General features: G+C 39.9%; 1 protein-coding gene across 18 annotated transcripts in view; it reads right to left on the reverse strand.

Annotated features, from left to right (window-relative positions):
* Positions 1 to 18,880, reverse strand: part of TAF1 (TATA-box binding protein associated factor 1) — an 84,616-nt gene extending 65,736 nt beyond the window's left edge. For 9 of the 18 annotated variants that reach the window (XR_010838746.1, XR_010838747.1, XR_010838748.1 and 6 more), the window contains exons 1-18: positions 18,649 to 18,848; positions 17,514 to 17,628; positions 17,257 to 17,373; positions 13,811 to 13,930; positions 12,445 to 12,686; positions 11,859 to 12,077; positions 11,249 to 11,467; positions 10,688 to 10,895; positions 9,263 to 9,439; positions 8,771 to 8,898; positions 8,570 to 8,677; positions 8,280 to 8,453; positions 7,656 to 7,829; positions 7,320 to 7,424; positions 5,345 to 5,545; positions 5,032 to 5,173; positions 4,489 to 4,619; positions 3,737 to 3,817 (exon numbers count right to left, since the gene is read on the reverse strand). Coding sequence is in view for 15 of the 18 variants with exons in the window: in XM_059050357.2 (XP_058906340.1) it covers positions 3,737 to 3,817; positions 4,489 to 4,619; positions 5,032 to 5,173; positions 5,345 to 5,545; positions 7,320 to 7,424; positions 7,656 to 7,829; positions 8,280 to 8,453; positions 8,570 to 8,677; positions 8,771 to 8,898; positions 9,263 to 9,439; positions 10,688 to 10,895; positions 11,249 to 11,467; positions 11,859 to 12,077; positions 12,445 to 12,686; positions 13,811 to 13,930; positions 17,257 to 17,373; positions 17,514 to 17,628; positions 18,649 to 18,831 (2,844 nt within the window). In the remaining 3 variants the exon portion in view is untranslated. Of the gene's footprint in view, positions 1 to 3,736; positions 3,818 to 4,488; positions 4,620 to 5,031; positions 5,174 to 5,344; positions 5,546 to 7,319; positions 7,425 to 7,655; positions 7,830 to 8,279; positions 8,454 to 8,569; positions 8,678 to 8,770; positions 8,899 to 9,262; positions 9,440 to 10,687; positions 10,896 to 11,248; positions 11,468 to 11,858; positions 12,078 to 12,444; positions 12,687 to 13,810; positions 13,931 to 17,256; positions 17,374 to 17,513; positions 17,629 to 18,648 lie in introns of all 18 variants that reach the window. The other 9 variants (XM_067024072.1, XM_067024069.1, XM_059050358.2 and 6 more) reach the window with 4 other exon arrangements.
* Positions 18,881 to 19,170: the final 290 nt, after the last annotated feature.

Here is a 19,170-nt window from a genome sequence, read left to right on the forward strand (position 1 = left end):
TGGTTTGGTCAAAAAGGCCTGTCCTCTCCTGGGACCCTGAATAGTGTTCATTGACCCCATTAAATAATCAGGCAGTTAAGACAAGGGGAATGTGCTTGTCCAAACAGACCAGTCAAGAGTATATATTATTAGCTAGAAAGAGGGCAATTTTCTACTCGAGATTCAATCTTGAAGGACATTCAACAGAATCTTTAATTTTGGAAATTCTTAGACATCCACTCATTGTTAACTCCAACCTCAAAAGAATAGTACAACAATGCTTCTTTGGTCACTCTGCCTGACCTGACAATCATTCACTCATTTAACAAATATTTATGGAATATCTACCACATGTCAAGCACTACTTTCTCAATACTGCATGATCAGTGCCATGATAGGAAAGTAAAAAGTGCTGTATGTACACAAGGAAAGGATGGTGATCCAATCTGAATGAAGGGTGGGAGTGAGGGCAAGAGTCGGGGAAAGCTTCCAGGAGAATATAACTTGTAGATAAAGGTCAGATGACAGAGGAGTGGAGAGAAAACATTCTAGGCAGAAGGAATAGCAGTTGCAAAATCCTAGAAGACAGCAAAAAGAAATTAAGGGAACTGAATGAACTTCAGTATGTCTGGAGCTTAGAGTATAAGATGGGCAGTGACAGATGAGAGGAGGTGAGAGCTGTATTACAAGACCAAAATCATGTAGAGCCTTATGAATCATGTTAAGGATTTCTTCCTAAAAGAAATGAGGACCCAAAGGAAGTCTTTGGGCAAGAGAATGATATGACCAAATTTTTGTTTTAAAAGATCATTTAATTTTTTGACAAATGGTACTAGAATAACTGGACATTCATATGCACAAAAATGAACCTTAATCTACACTTTGCACCCTAAACAAAAATTAACTCAAAATGAATCTAACCATAAGATCTAAAACAATAAAACCTTTAGAAAAAATATAAGAAAAAAACTTTGCAACCCTGAGTTAGATTAAAATATCTTACATACAACACCAAAACCACAAGCAACAAAGGAGAAGATTTACAAGTTAGACTTCAGATCTTCATAAGACACTGCTAAGACAATTAAAACACAAGCCTCAGATTGGGAGAAAAATCTTTGTAAATCACATACCTGATAAAGAACTCGGACCTAGAATACATAAAGAACTCTCAAAACTTTAGAAGAAAACAAACAACTAATTAAAAATAAAAATGGGCAAAAGAGATACAGGCCCTAAACCAAAGAAGATAACAGGATGACAAATAAGCACATAGAAAGATGCTCAACATCTTTAGCTATCAGGGAAATGCAAATTAAAACTGCAATGACAGACCACTTCATACTATAGGCGGGCAATAATAATAATAGTAATAATAATAAATAGAAAATAACAAGTGTTGATAAGGATGTTGGAAAACTGGAACCCTCATACACTGCTAGCAGGAATGTAGATGGTGCAGCCACTGTGGAAAAGTCTGGCAGTTCCTCCAAAGGTAAAACAGTTACCATACAACCCAGCAATTTCACTTCTAGGTATTTAACCCCCCCAAAAAAATGTATGTCCATAAAAAGATTTATACAAGGATATTTAAAGCCACTTTATTCATAATAACCAAAAACTGGGAACAACCAAAATGCCCTTTGACAGGTGATTAAACAAACTGTGGTACATCCATACTGTGGTATACTATGCAGCAATAAAAGGAACAAACTATTAATACACACAACCACCTGGATGAATCTCAACATAATTAGAGTGAAGAACACAGACAATAAAAAAAATTATACTTTCAATAAATGCTGCTGGGAAAACAGAATACCCACATACAAAATAATGAAGGTGGACCTCTACTTTACACCATATACAAAAATTAACTCAAAATGGGACAAACACTGAAATGTAAGAACTAACAATGTAAAACTCTTAGAAGAAAAGACGGGGAAAAGCTTCCCGACACTGGATTTGGCAATGATCTCCTGGATACGGAACCAAAAGCACAAGCGACAAAAGTAAAATTAGGTAAACTGGACTACATCAAAATTTAAAATTTCTCAGTAACAAAGGACACAACCAACCGAGTGAAAAGCAACCTATGGGAGAAAATATCTGCATAACATATATCTGAAAAGAGGTTAACACCCAGAATATATAAACTCCTGCAACTCAACCACAAAAAGCAAACAACCCAATTCAAAAATGGGCAAAGGGCTTGAACAGACATTTATCAAAATAAGGCATACAAACGGCCAACAAGCACATGAAAAGACACTAATCATCAGGGAAATGCAAATCAAAACCACACTAAGATACCACCTCACACCCATTGAGATAACTACTTATCAAAAAAACAGTAAATAACAAATGCTGATGAAAGTGTGGGGATGTTGGAACTCTTATACACCATTGATATAAATGTAAAACAGTGCAGATGCTTTGAAAAACATTATGGAGGTTCCTCAAAAAACTACTGATAAAAATAAAATTACCATATGATCCAGTAATTCCATTTCTGGGTATATACGCAAAAGAATTGAAAGCAAGGTCTTGAAGAGATACTTGCACACCCATGTTCATAGCAGCACTATTCACAACAGCCAAGAGGTGGAAACAATGCAAATGTCCATCAATGGATGAATGCATAACCAAAATAGTATTCCATGGTATATGTGTGTGTGTATATATATATATATCACAGAATATTATTCAGCCTTAAAAAGGAAGGAAGGGCTTCCCTGGTGGTGCAGTGGTTAAGAATCTGCCTGCCAATACAGGGGACACGGGTTCGAGCCCTGGTCCGGGACAATCCCACATGCCATGGAGCAACTAAGCCCGTGCACCACAACCACTGAGCCTGCGCTCTAGAGCCCATGCACCACAACTACTGAAGTCCGCGTGCTTAGAGGCCATGCTCCACAACAAGAGAAGCCACCGCAATGAGAAGCCCGCGCTCTGCAACAAAGAGTAGCCCCCGCTCGCTACAACTAGAGAAAGCCCGCGTGCAGCAACAAAGACCCAACACAGCCAAAGATAATAAAAAACAAAACAAAAACTCTCTCTAAAAAAAAAGCAAAGGAAATTCTGATACATGCTGAATGAACCTTAAGAATATTATCCCAGATGAAATAAATCAGTGATATAAAAACAAATACTGTATGATTCCACTTAGGTGAAGTACCTAAAGTAGTAAAATTCATAGGGACAGAAAGTAAAATGGTGGTTGCCAGGGGCTGGGGGAGGGAAAAACAGGGAATTACTGTTTAATGGGTAATAGAGTTTCAGTTTTGCAAGATGAAAAGAGTTCTGGAGATTGGTTGTATAACAATGTGAATGTACTTAACACTACTGACTACACACTTAAAGGTTAACATGGTAAATTTTGTGTTACATGTATTTTACCACAATTAAAAAACAAAGAGTACATGTAACTGTATGATTCCATTTATCTAAAATTCTAAAATGTGCTAACTAATCTATAGTGACAGGAAGCACATCAGTGGTTGTCAAGGGACAGGGAGGGTAGAGAGAAAGGAGGAGAGCAGAGAAAGGGATTTCAAAGAGGCACAAAGAAACTTGTGGGGGTGACAGATACACTCATTATCTTGTCACGACAATTTCACAGGTATAAACATAAAACAAAACGTACCAAATAGTACACTTTAAACATGTGCCGTTTATTGTATGTCAATCATCTCAATAAAGCTGTTTTTTTTAAAAAAGGATAAATGGGATGTACTAATAAAGATTAAAGCCGTACCTCATCATCAATCTTCATCTGGAAATCTTCCTCATTTTCCTCTTCTGGAGCAAAAAAGGACTTCTCACCATAGCCAGCATCCTGGAAGAGGACAAATCCATACGTAAGACAAAGCCCAAGTTTCACTGAATACCAAGTACAGAACACCAAAGCCCATTTTGCATAGAGAATGGATTCTGTAAAGTCTTAGGCATACTTATCACCATTCTACATCCTTAGGCTAATACATGTGGATAGTTAAGGCCCATAAGGAAGCGGAATAGAGATGCTCATTAACTCAGTGGGACAGAGTTGTGCTATCCCACCCCAGCTAGATCTTTCCTATTTTGGCCTGGTAAGGACATGATGCTTCTCTAAACCACATGTCCAGCACCATCATCATCTCTGCCCACCTGGAAGGCTATGGAAAACAACTAAGTACTTTCCCTGCTAACACACCTGTCTTACAAAGAACAGAGATTAAAACCACCACCCACCAAAAACAAAAAAATACCCCCCAAATGAATGAGCAACCGTTTTTAAAGCAAAACAACATGCCCTAAGTCCCTCACTAAGCCTTCCCACTGGTATTTAGCTACAATGCAGTGTACCCCAGAACTGATGTACACAGAGTACATCATACAGTTTGACTTTATAAATAATTGGTAATAATCTAGTAACCACCATTTGTAAGCCAGTGAGAAAAGTCTTCATCCTCATCTCTCTGAAAAAAAACCATAGGCATAAGTAGTGCCTAAGAGGAAGGTGTTCACCTTCAGCCGCTGCTCTGCAGCTATCATGCTGTAATAAGCACAGCACTGCTCTGGAGACACCATAGCCCTGATCTCCTCCTCAGTTGGTAAACGAAAATCAGACTTCAGCACCCACCAGTTTGAGTCCATGCCTAGAAAAGATAGAGAAAATGAGACCATTCTGAATTCCAAAGGCCCTTTCATTGACAGCAACAGGGATAGCAAAACAAGACTGAACTAGGCAATGTCCTAGAAGGTATCAGGCCTAGCCACAGTTAGCCTGACTGTCCAGCAAAGAAAAGCCCTGCTGCTAGGTTTCCTATATCTCATGTAGACATCCAACAATCACACTGAATTTCCTGACAGGCAAGATTAAATAGCAAAAAATAAAAAAATTAAATAGTAATCAGAGCCTCCATAATTAGAAGATTTGCTACCTCCTTTTGATGACTTTATTATTTTTTTTCTATTTTATTAACTGTATGTTTATCCTTTTAACTGGAAGCCCTAATTCCTTTCTTGGAGAGAGGCAGAGATGACATATAATCAGTCACAACTGATAACCTGTGCGTTTGAAGTCAGCGCAGAGCTTTAGCCTCTTCCGGATGCTGCTTTCTGAATGGGATGGAAAGGCTTTTTTTATATCTTCCATTCGGATCCGCCGTGGCCGATCTTTACTCTTCCAGAACAGGCGGTAAATAAAAACCTGCCCAACAAACCGAATTTTTTTTTAATTTGGCAAAGTAAGGATAAAAGTCCTCCCCTGGGCCCCTTCCCCTGCTAATCCCCTATGTGTTTTGATCTTTCCTGGTGTGCCCCCAAATCCACATATCCTTTAACGTACACCCAGACCCCCTCCCTATCCTCTCATTCTTACCTGGAGAAAGTCTCGAATATGTGTATTGGCCCTTTTGGAATTGGGCCCAGGGACTTCAAACAAGGGGCACTGCTGTCCAACCACAAAAATGTCCACTAACTCCCGAATATAGTAACCTTGTCTTGTGCGAATGATAAGGAAGTCAGTTTCTGGCATCTTATGAAGATAAATTGGAGCACGAAAAAGATTGTTCTCAAATGCCTAACAAAAATAAAAACACAAAAGTTATATACAGAGAAACCCTGGAAATTTAGTAAACTAATGAGAAAGGAAAATCAAGCTTGTTTGTTCTCTATCCCCATTATGCCATCTAAGGTCTATCGAATAACGTAAACAAATTATAACGTGGAATATCAAATGGGATTAGACAGATAATTTTTTTACCCACTGGCTACTTTTAAGAGTCAGTAGTGGGGAAACTACAGGATTTGGATTCAGATGACACTGGCTCTGCTACTCACTGTATGATATCACATAAATTACTTAATATCTATGAGCTTAATTTACCTCATCTATAAAACAGAGATATTTAAAACGCCTATACCTCACATGATTGCTATAAAGACTGCATATGAAAATCAGTTTATAAACTAACAAGTACCATACTACTGCCCTAGACCTAGCATAGCCCTTGACATAATATGTGAGATCAAAACATTTGTTAAGTAAATTAATAAAAAAAGAAAACAACAAAAACAACTAATGAATTAGAAAGTGTGCTAGAAAAGACAGACTAAACATGCAGGACAGAAACATTTGAGCTTGTTTAAGTAGCAGCCAGATGAGGATCAACTATCACAAGAACCTGTGATTCTAAGGAAAGACTTCTCAAAAAAATCAGAAAAGTAGAAAGAGGGAGGATCTTCAATAGATAGGTATGGAAAGAAAATGCTAAATGTGAAAAAGAGCTACAGGGGAAGGTAAAAAAGGATCTCTCTGAGAGACTACAAAAGTAGCCACAAAAGAAGGGGATGGACTGGTAGAAAATCTCAATAGAAAGTTACAGGGATAGGAACTCCAGGAACAGTATGAAGGTGATACTCAAAATCTGGTGGGAAATGGACTACAGATGTAAAGGATAAAACAAAAATGTGCTTTGTAGATGCTTTAAGAGGATAAGCAATAGAAACAATGGAATAAAGTAGGTACAAGAGCAGATAAAATGGTTAAGATTGCCAAGAGAAATGAAGTGGGGTGGGAGTTGGGGGGAAACAAGGTAGAAGAGTGCTAAAGATTTCCTCACATCATTTGTGGACATCTGTACCTTCCCTTAACAAAATATGTAAAAGCTAGGTTACCAGAGAGCATCTCTATAATCATCAGAACAAAGAGGGGGAAAAACCATTTCACTACAGCTGGGGACTGTAAGTAGCACAGTTCAGGGTGATTCAATACTCAAAATGACCACAACTAATATAATCAAAACATACCCATCTTACACATACAAATTAAACATTCATAAATTAACTATAGTAAATTTTTTTAAGATTTTCTTTTAATGTGGACCATTTTTAAAGCCTTTATTGAATTTGTTACCATGTTGCTTCTGTTTTATGTTTTGGTTTTTTGGCCCCGAGGCATGTGGGATCTTAGCTCCCCAACCAGGGACCGAACCTGCACCCCCTGCATTGGAAGGTGAAGTCTTAACCACTGGACCACCAGGGAAGTCCCTACAGTAAATTATTAATCCCAGGTTGACCTCCCTATGCCACCCAGATGTTTCTAGACTTCTTATCATTATGTATTTTCAAAAAACTATTTCAAATTTAACTTACTGAATAACATAAGGAGCCAGTTTCAATAAAAAGATGCAAAAATTTTTTGGATTATAATCATTTTTAGTTTATATTGCTCTTTCCCATACTTGATGTATAAATAGTATCTCAATCAACTAGAATTGGTCCTTTCTGGGCTGACTAGCTCCTCATCTGTCAATTTCCTTAGGAAAGAGTTACAACAGGAAATAATTCCTCACCTGCAGTAATTGTCCAGGATGGAGTGAGCCTAGAAAAGGAGATGTATGGCAGTAAACAGTTTCTCCATATTTACAATCTGGGGCTCCAGGATCTTTTCCAGGTTTCTATAAGGAATGCAGCAGACTCAGTTACTATCCCAGAATATAATCAATAAGTCTACACAAAGTATTTCATGAGCATAGCATTTTATACTAATAGTACTACCTGCAAAATGGATATCATTCCTTTCTCCCAATAAATTTCTAGTATAAAATAACAAAATACACGTTCACATATGATCACTGGATATTTAACTACAGCTATACTAACAACAAAGATTTTCTGAGCAGACTCACCCGCTTATAGTAGTTTTTAATCTTGGTTGCCATGCCAACCTGCATCATTAATGGTCCATTTTCCTCACTATATTCTGCAAGAATAAGATCTCCATCTTTGCCTGTGAGGTCCTGAGGTGTGCGCATGAAAAACATCTCTCCACCACCTGAAGCTTGCCTCTCTTGTTCTCTCATCTGCCGAGAACAAAGACAATACAGTACAGCTACTGACAGGACAATAATTACAGAGTGATGTTGTTCACTGAGACATCAAAAACTTTTACTTGCCTTTTTTTTTCCAATTTCATTACAAAAATTTTCAAACATAAAGTCAAAACTATGAACACCTATTATCCCACCACTTAATGTAACTTTATATTTTGCCATATTTGTTTTATCTGTAACTATCTCTCAGTAGATTTTGCTGAACCGTTTTTCAAAGTTTCAGTTATCATGGCACTTCACTGCATTTTCACATGCATCTCCCAAGAATAAGGACATTCTCCTAAATAACCACAATAACATTCTATCACATCTAAGAAAATAAATAATTTTCTAGTATCATCTAATATCCAGTCCATCTCCCCCATTTGTACTTCAATGTCTTTTATAGCTGTTTTTTTTCTAACCAAGATTCAATCATACCTTAGCCTTCTTTTTGATGTGCTTTAGCAAGGGCTGGACTGAGTGGGGACCTGGCTGAGATAGTGCCCCAAAAGAGTACTTCTTCAGAGGTGGGCGATGGAACTGCCGTAGTTTAATGGGCCCCATGTGGGTGGGAAAGAAGGGCTGCCGTAATTCCACAGCAGGAATTGAGTGCTAAGACAGAAATGTAAGGGTTCAAATTAAACTCCAGCCTAAGCAAGATTTACCCATACCCTCCATCAGAAGAAAGCAGTGGTTCCCATTCACCACAGAAAAAATGCTACTTTTACCTGGATAATATTTCCTCCAAAGGTGCCTCGAAGACCCTGTTGCTTAGGGTAGTAATATTCATCATTGGAGAGATTCCATGGATCTTTCACTTCTGGCTGAGACATGTTCTAATAATAGATCATCAAACTTGAGTCAGACTACCCTTCTCCATTACCTTTTTTTGTTCTTCTAAACACCAAACCCCTTTTCCCTTCACAGACCTGCTGTGGTTCCTCCTTGATGACTCCTGTTTTCCCTAACAGAATTCGACTCTTCTTCAGAGATGATTCCTTCTTACTCTCCTTGGAGGGGGAGTTAGAAGTAGCCTCTTCCTTTTCATCTGGAATTTCTGAGGAAACAAGTCACCCTGGAGTTGTTATCCCTGAAGATTCACCTTTCCTACTGACACCTTTGCAATTCCTAACCAGATTTCTCATCCTTCTCCAGACCACTTCTAGTCCATAATCAACTCTAACCAAACTACACTCCTGACATCTCCAAGGTACTATTTTCCAACATTCCTACCTTATGAGTTTTCCCTAAACAATACACAAATACTAGAAACTGACAGCCACAACTCTGCTGTCTCAAACTGCTATCAAGAAGCTTCTAGTCTTGATCTTCCCAACCCTTCTGATTTGCTCCTGCCCCCAACATTAGCAGAGCAAGCTGTCAATTATGGAGGAGAAACACTGACCCAGCCAGTACCATACCCAAAATGAGGTTCTCATCATTGGGATCAAGTGTCAAAACAGGAGGCTCCAAGAGCCGGGGCATGGCCTGAGCATCCCAAATGATATTGTCCTCCCAGCGTCCATACACTAGCTCTTCATTGTCAATGGGAAAAATGGAGTACCAAGGTTTGTCATCATCCAAGGTTGCTGCAAAACCTAGTCAAAACATGAGGAAACAATAACAAACAAAACATTTATGCCCCCTTCAACTCTAGCAAAGGGGAAAGGAGCAAATGCTAGTAGTTACCCATGTGGCTACTGAAAAGGAATCTAGTGGATAGAGTGTATTTAAAAAAATGTTGCAGACAAAAATGTTCACTGCAATGTTTTTTTATAATAGTCAAAATTTAAACAGCTAAATGTTTAATAACAGACTGATTAAATAAATTATGGTAATAAATGATATGGTAAAATATGCTACCAATAAATATAGTAAAATATATTACATTTAAAATACAATAATTATTGGTAAATTATGAAAACATCCATGTATGACTGCTATGTAACTAATAAAATGTTTAGATAGAAGGGAAGGAAAAAGAAAAAAAAAGATTTCTTTAAGACATTTTTGGTTTTCCTCTGAATTATAAAAGAAATCCAGATTAACTCAAGAAAATTTGGAAAATACAGGAAAGGTATAAAGAAAACTGCGAAGCTGTTTGTCATCTTATAAACTAGAAGGAACCACTGTGAATCCCATAGTATATTCCCTTTTAGTAAACTTTCTGTTTTATAGTGTGTTTTTCTTTTTCACTTATGCAAACAGGGTATCAAATATGTGACTTCATATCTGTTTTTTTTCCATTTAAAATGAGTTTCCCATGTCATTAAATATTTTTATGAAGAGCTTTAAATGATGTAAAATAATATTACATTACGTGAAAAGCACAACATGTAAAATTGTACCTATAGGAATGAGCTCAGCTACATACACACCCAAGACAGAAAACTGAAAGAAAAATACACCAAAAAGTTAAAGCTGATAGTCTCTAGATGGTAGGATTACCAGTGATTTTTGACACTGTACTGTATCTTCAAAGTTTTCTACATTAAGCATAGCATACCTTTTTTTGAGTGTCCACGTGTATTTAAGGAGGAAAAAAGCAAATTCTAGAAAGATAAAGATAAAGGGCCTTTGGAAACAAAAGTAGACTATAAAGATAAAAGCACTGTTACAGTTCAGAAAGATCTTTAACTTCAAACTAGTTTTCACATTTTTCTAATGAGAAATCAGAGTCCAACGTAGCTCATTAACAGTGTAAAACAAAACATTACAGACTAGAATCAGGGCTCAGATCCAAAACATGTCACTGTCCCTCAGCAGCCAAGATCACAGCTAAGCCTACTTAAGATGACTGAGATAAAGGACAGTTTGTGCTGGACACAGAGGGTATAGATGCATACCTTGTTGAACATTGTAAGCCATGGCATTCCTAGTCATGCTGGAAGGAAGCCAGCCTGCCAAGCTTGCACGCTGTGGTTTTGTCCCTTTGTGTTTGACATCCTCCCCATCCCAGATGATATCATCCTCCCAATGCAGCTGTGTCACCATCAGGAAGTTTTCATCAGCCAGAAGATCAGTGCCACTGCTTTCCTCAAGTTTCCTGAAGTCCTACACAAGTAGGAGAGGAACAACAAATCCCTGAATGGTCACTCGTCAGAGTTCCCACTCCAAATGCCACAACAGATACATCAAATGTGGTCCCTGACTTGAGAGAAGAACCTGATAACAAAGGGGTATCTGCCTCCTCCCACTCCTAGTCTGGCGCAGCACTCATCTCACAAACAGAATCCTTGCAGTGGGGCCAAGTTGCCAGGGTGATATACCACACCAAACAAAAGGCTTGGACACCTCAATCTCCCACCAAGGAAACCCTACCCAGTGTCTCCCCAGTTGAAAAGTAAAGTAAAACTGATGGGGCTCTGGGCACAGTGATTCCTTTCTTACACACCAGTGTTACTTACCTCCATCATTCTACATTTCATCACAGGTTCAAGTTCCATCTTTCTTAGTTTGAAGCCATAGTCAAACCCACTGCCATCTTCAGGAACACCCAGCATATCATACCACAGTCTAGCAGGACCATAACGCCACTCAGCCACTCTTGGTTTGGTGTCTGTCACTTTGTCTGTATCTCCAGTTGACTGGGAAAACTTGGACTCCACAGGAGCCATCATTGTGATCTATAACAGAATAAAGTAGAAGGGGAGGAAGATATCCTGATCCCAGATGCCCTAAGGCTACAGGGAGTTAACAGGCAGGCAGGGAACTTAGAGGAGCCATAAGGATGATTCTTGAACAGGACTGGAGTTCGAATGTAAGCAATGGAGGTATATCATGGCATACTCTATCATTCAACTTTCCTACTCATCAGTGTATCACCATCTGCCTGCCCCCAATACTTTTCTATTACGACAGGGAAAGGACAGCCACTGGGATTGAAATCGTGATTACTTAATGATAATAAGCACAGGACACTGCCTGCTAAGGTATTATTTTCAATATAGACATAAGCTAGGGAGAACTCATTTGTTCCCCTCTTAGGTCTTAATTCCAGATCTCTACTTTGCCTACTTCATCATCAGAGAGACACTGCTCTGGAGGTGGTGGTGGAGCGTAGTCGTAGTTCCACAAAGATTTCTGGTTGACTTCTGATTCTACTGAGCACTCCACCTCCTGGATCTGCTCTTCCTGTATTAGTTCACGGTGCTTCTTCTTCCTCTTTCTCCGAGCGCTCCGCCAAACAGATGGGACATTCTTCCCTGGTCCAAAAAGACGTAGGAAGCGTAACACCTAGAACACAAAACGTGCTTCTATGTCAGAGACTCAATGTCAGATAGGAAAACAGTAGCTCTGAGTCTGGAAACTCCCTTGAGGATTCTACTCAACTGTGAGGGAGGGATCAAGAAATGCTGAACTCAGATTTATAACATCTGCCAAGAAAGTAAAGTGTTCCTTAATAATTTGGACTAGTTCTTTTAAAACAGAAAGGACAATTTCTAATGAGAACTATATAAATCACATGTACTATGAATGCACAAAACTTTAAAAAAGGAAACCTTTAGATTCTACCAATTCCATATTCAGTATCTTAACAACACAACTCACTATCTACAAGAGAGCAGTGGTTTGCAATGTGGACATTCTCCATAGAAAGTACCTTCCCAGGGCGAAATTCTGGGAAAAGTTCTGTGACACTCGGCAACAGTTTGGTGGCATCATGCTGCATAATCCCAGCCAATGGTAGGGTCAGCTTTCCATCCTCAGATTCTGCCTGTGTTGCTTCCTGAGGTCCCATCTCAGATTCTGAGTCAGAGGAACTACTGAAGTCCACTTTCTCTGAGGCCAAAGAGGAAGGGGCAATGATGGAGGGCAAGATGATGCCTTCTCCATCCTCAGACACTGCAACAAGGAAGAGAAACCCCTTTGGCATGTAACTGTGAGCATATTTCCTCAAATTCAGCCAACACCCACTCTAGGCTTAAGCATGGCTCAATGGCAGGGGATACAGTTCCAAGCACCCAGATTACTAGTAGGCAACCCAGAAAACTCATTCCAACTCATTATCTCCCACCATCCCCAACTCACCTTGTACCCGGTACCCTGGGGTTGTGATGAGAGAAAACAAACACTATTACTACATTTACTACTTTCTGTAAGTATATTAGGTTAAAGAAATGTGACCAATAGAAAAATTACATAACACTTTTATACCAGTCAGGCCTTATGTCTGATTCAGGGACCCATAAACTGGAGAGATTTTTTAAGCCCACAGGGTAACAATGAAATTATTTAGCATAAAATAAGATCTATGCCATAAAGTTACCAAATGCTACTTAGCCTGCAGACTAAAAAGGAAATGGCTTAAAACTCTAATAGGAGACACTTAGGTTGACATAAGCCTCAAAATACAGGAGATCAAAGACACTGCTCTTCCCCAATCTTCTAGCCTAGAACAGGGTTACTTACTGCTGTTGCAGACATAGGAATAGGTGAGATGATCATTAAAGACCCTGCATTTGAAATCTCTGACTCTGACAGCTGGCTCTAAATGATTTATACACATTCTAGATGCCTTCCTATTTAATCATTTCTTTTAAAGAGAGTCATCTAAACAGGTAGTTTCCAAATACCAGTACAGATCAGTTGCATCAGAAATTACTTGGGGGAATTCTCTGAAATCCCTGAGCTCTACCTCAGATCTTCTGAATCAGATTCTCCAAGGGTGAGAGTCAGAAATCTGTATTTTTTTTAAAAAGACTCAAGGTGATTCTGATGGGCAGCCAGATTTGAGAACCACACTGACCTAAACTACCTTTTCTTGAGCGCATGTTAAAATACTGTTGTCAAATGTTTTAAAAGTAAAATTTCCCTTTAATACTGAAATTTGAAAATTGTATGAATCACTTCTAGAAGTTGTGTCCTTTCCTAGCAGCTAAATTTCAATAGCCCCCTATGAGCATGCCAAAAATTTGGACCAGGAATGGAACTTGCTCCTTAGACAAAAATAGACAGTCTCTACTTACCACCAGTAATAGCATCCTGGTCCTTATCCTTCTTCATTGGTCCTGGGGGTGGAGGTGGAGGAGGCATCAACTTGCAATCAATGTCTTCACAATCAGCATCATAGTCATCCTCATCATAATCTAATAAAACCAAGAAAGTGATCTCCTCAATATCCAGAATGTCACACAACAGCCTTGAGCTCCCTTGTCATTCAAGAATTTAAAGCACCACATAAAGAACTAGGCAGATGCCTTGAGAACACACAAGAGATACAGCTTCTGCCTTCAGAAAGAGATGACACCATACCACCAAGTGCTGTTAACACCATGTATATCTCATACAGGAATTTAGGAAGCTCCCAAGAACTGTTTAAAACCTTTGCTCCTTCTCCTGGTCAAACCCTGTTCCTTTATTTTCATGCTACTCAATCTCATAACTGAATTTAACATTCTTCTTTCCTCTGTCAGCTTAAGATTGGACTTTTTTCTCACCTCCTAAGTCTGTGACAATTTTTTTTTCTGTCTACCTTCTGTAGTCTGTTATTCTTTTCACTACCCTTTAACCAGTAGCATCACTCAATACTCAGTCCTGAACACTCTGCTTTTATTCCTCCATACACTCTCCATTCCCTTTCTAAAGAATCACCTTTATCCAGACTAAACTCAAATCTGTTGTCTTGCCCTGACTTAGCCCCTCTACAATTGCACTGCATGTTCTGCTGCCTGAAGAGCGTTTCCATTCATATATTCAACAACTGCATTCCATATCACACTGAAATATCCTTCAACCCTTTTGTTACTATCAATATCACCTCCATCCTCATTTACCCAGCTTATGATTTTAGCCTCCTGTCTCCTTCATCAATCTCTTACCCCCAACACACCTTTTCCAATCAATCATTAATAGTAGTCATTATAGCAACTTCTATTCACTGAGCTCTCATTATGTGCCATGTACTTTTAGCTATTTTATCTATAATCCTCCCAATAATGCTGCAAAGTAGGAATTATTCTGAGATACAGAAGCGAAGTGACTTAGGGTCATACAGTTTTAAGTGACAAAGTCAGAATTCAAGCCTGGTTTAACGACAAAGTGTCTTTCTAACACGCTTCCTCACTCACCAAGTCCTACTGATGTTTTATCAGCAACTCTCAAGTCTGACCCTGCCTATCATTTTCCACAATGGTCACCCTACTCCAGACCTTGATAACTTTTGATAACTTTACTTCTAGCCCACAAGAACTGTCTCCAAGTTAGTCTTCCCCTTTACCCTTTTTCTAGTCAAAACCCCAAATCAACAAGCATCACTTTTCATTTTCATTTAGGAAGGAAAGACAACTAACATTTATGGAGCATCCACCATGACACTGTTCTATGTAGGTGCTTTCATACCATGTGATAATGAACTTGAATTCCCACCAAAGTCCTATTAATTAGGTAGGTATTAATACACTTATTGCAGAAAGAAACCTGACGGATTATTACAAATGAGAAATCCAAGCCTCAGAGACTGAGCAACTTTCCCAGGGTCAAACTAAATATGGAGTTGGGACTTGAACCTATGACATTCTGACTCCAAATTCCATCTTCTTTTCATTATACCATCCTACTTCTTACTCAACAATCTATATCAGTTTACAATTCTTTATGGCAGCAAACCCCAAGTAATGCGTACATAAAGGTGCTGTCAAATTGCTCTATGGTTGGTTCTTACTATTTGGTGTATGTTTTCCACTCCTTCCAAGAAAACCTGCTGGCCAATTCCCCCCACACTACTTGCTTATTTCTATCTCCAAACCGTTATGCAAGCCATGTTTCCAAACCACAGTACCCTGCTGTGTCCGCTTCATCAAACCTTATCTTTCAAAATCTTGCTCAAAATTCACCTCCATGAAGCCTCTTCTAATGACCTCCATCTACTTCTAATTATTCCAAGAAACACCCTTATCAATCAAGCAGTGTGAAGGGGCCAATGCCATGGAAGGAGGAAGCTAATGGCATAGAGGAAGGTACCCTCAGAGGACAAGAGAACTTGGAAATGAGCTTCCCACAGTACTGAGACTCTATCAAATACAGCATCCCCCTTTTCCAGGTCAGCTCACACAACCCAACTAAGAACTCCCCACCTATCCTCTTCCTTACCATCCCTAGCCAAGACAACAAATCCAAAACTGAATATTACAACATGCCCTGAAAAATCAGAGCTGCTACCACCTCCCGCTCAGCCTAAGCCAGGGTGCTCAAACAAATAGTTATGCTATTTGACTTAGTTAGTCTGGCAGCCCTTCAAAATTAAGTATAACACTCTATACAGAAATATGAGCTGGCAACTGGTTTATGTCTTCTTATTATGAATAATTATGTTTTGCATTCATTTACCTCACCTTTCCCAAATGATAACAATATCCCTGAAAGTAAGGCCTGTATCTTCTATTTTTCTAGGTTACTTCTTGTGTATGTGGTGCAGTTAATTCTCTTTATATAAGAAGCACCCAAATCTATTAACTGGCTCTGAAGAAACTAAGTTCAGCTCTTTACCAAAGTTTTATCTATACTTCTCAGCAGCCTGAAATCTAATTCAAAGAGATGGATAATGAATAAACGGTGAACAACTTCATATAAAAATCCCAAACAGTCAAAGGTAGCATAGAGCAGTGGAAAGAATGAACTAGGATCAGCAAGTCTAGGTTCCAGACCACAGAGCCGAGCTCCTCAAAAATCAGAAAATGGATTTTATTATCTTTGTACTTTACTATCACAGTTTATAGCACATAACGGTTGCTCAATGCCTAATAAACTGAAATGCTGAATTAGTCAAGGTCTGCCACTAGCTAACTACTGAACTTTTGATAAAGTTCCACATTTTACTAAAGTTTTCTGAAGTTCCAGGTTTCCATATCTATGATGAGGTTAAGAATAAATAATCACTCAAACCCCTTCAAACTCTGACATTTTGATTCTATAATGTAGCACCTTATACCAGGGAGGAAAACATATGTTGTGAGCAAGCATTAAGCGCACTGTGTTGGCATACAAGTAGTGAGTGATTAACAGAAGTTGAGCCTATAAATACATGTGCTCGTTTATATACAACATAGCATACTTAATCTTTCTTGAACTACCAATTCCTTGAGGGCAAAGACTGAGTTTAAATAGCATCTAAAACAGTACTGTGAACCCCATAGGTACTCAAATACCAGATGATAAGGAGAAAAGAATTATCATCCTTATTTGACATTCACCAAGAATTTGGGACTAACCAGTATGAGGAATAAAAGCCTGAGTATAGTAACGCTGCCCCAGAACACAAAAGAGGACAGCAGCTACTTGGAACTGAGCTGACAAAGGGAGAGAAGCAAACACATAAAGAGCAGAAACAATGACAGAAAGCTTGGACAGAAACAAAATGGACTACACAGCAAGAAAATGTACTGGAGTGCTCTTACTGATGACACCAAAGAATCACCTGCATGGCAAAGGGGCTGCAAGGTCCCCATTGTTTGCTGGTATCTTCGGCTTTCATCTTCTGCTACCTCATTAATGTCTGAATAGTCCACAGCATCTTCTGTACTCCTGATCCATCCTATAAATAAAAGGGGGGGGGGTAGATCTAAACAAAGAGCAAGAAACGTTCACTCCCTTAGATAATTCCCATTGAAAAGTACATGTACAGTAAATGGCTAGCCTCCTCCCCCACCTTACTCCCCATGACCCAGACTTCACCTTCATCATTTACCAGGGCACCGTCAGTCCCAATCAATTCTTCGTTTGCTGTGAGTTCAGTGATCAGGCTGCCCAGACCCAAAGCCCCCAAGCCTGCCAAGTGCTTCTTACACTCCTGAAAAAGGGACAGCACCAGAATCAAAGACAATACCTAAACCTAAGTTTCCCACACCACAAGGCTTATTTCCCAGATCCACGACAAAGCTATAAATCCATCTGAAAAACGACTCGGCAGCGTGCTAAAAGCAGCATCACATCTGAGAACTGTAAAGTACATCTTCCACTAAACTCCACATTGATCAGATCTTTATTAACACATCATGTCCAATTTCATCACCATCCTTTAAACTAATGTAAGGAAAGATTATTCAAACAACCCCCACCAAGACTAAATAAATGGAACAGCAGTTGCCTGAATAAAGGCTGAGGAAACTGTGGTCATTCCGATCAGAGAAAGCAAGGCAAGAACTTAACTGCTGTCTTTATTGTGTGTTGCAGGGAATGAGGAATATTGGTCACTATTTTCTCCTTGAGGAGACAAACTTAAATGAAGATAGGTGAGTGTCAGGCACAAGAAACTATTTCATGAATGTCAGTGAACGGTGGGGAAACTATGTAAGAAGTGCACTGGGACCAGAAGGGGTCTTCCCCGGATGGTTTGAACACTGGCTGTTCTAAGAACTGGGACCTGAACCACGTGATTTTGGTGCAGGTCCTGTCCTCTCGCTCTAGAGCCACTTCTAGTCAGCGATGGCACAAACGCAGTTTCAGGAATCTCCAAGGTTCTCGTAGCAAAGGTTTGAAAGCACTCTCACTAGGTTAAGCTGCTATTTTTCCATCTAACTAGCTCCAACGCCACCCATGTCAGCGCCGCTGACGTCCCACAGCTTGCCTACTGTTCTCCTCTCTTCTCCACCCTCGCCCAAACTGAGCCCCCTCGCTCTCCGTTACTGCACAATCTACTAGCATGGCAACCGTTTCTCTGGTCCTTTTCGCGTACGTTAAGTGCGCCCTCTCACTGAGGGAGGGCCGCATCGCCCTCTTTTTCCGGTTCCTAAGACCACTCAACTCTCCTCGCTCCACCTTTTCCTTAGCCGATCCACCCCCAGCCCTATCCCCACGCCCACCCCCTCACATCATCCAAGACGCTTTCCCCCTCCAGCTGCCCGGCTCCATTGATGTTGCCGAAAAGGAAACCGGTTAAAGAAAATGGGCCGCCTCCAGCGGAATCTTCGTCGCTGTCCGTGTCTGACATGATGGCGGTGTCGGTGCCGGCAGCCGCTACGCGGGTGGACAGCAAATCCCTGCTTAGCCCCATAGACCGGAAGTAAAGATCCGTGTCGCCCAGAAGTGACTCACAGAGTTCAGTGACCCTACCAGCCTTACCGGATGCGGAATAAAGAAAAAAAGAACCGGAAAGGCCGCCAGTCCTACGAGAAAGGGGAATTGGTGTCACTACCTTACTAGAGGCTTTTGATTGGACTATACGCGATCAGGAGGCTGGATCTGTGAAAAGCGGTTAGTCAAAGAAAATGTTCGGTCCCGCCCCCTTCCACTTATCTAAGTAGGAGCTGTCTCAGTGCACTGGGGGAGAGTGCTTCCTAGGTCACGTGATCTACGTCCTGGTAACTGCACGTAACCACGCCACAGGACACGG

The sequence above is a fragment of the Kogia breviceps genome, chromosome X (genome assembly GCF_026419965.1).
Source record: "Kogia breviceps isolate mKogBre1 chromosome X, mKogBre1 haplotype 1, whole genome shotgun sequence".
Lineage (NCBI taxonomy): Eukaryota > Metazoa > Chordata > Mammalia > Artiodactyla > Physeteridae > Kogia > Kogia breviceps.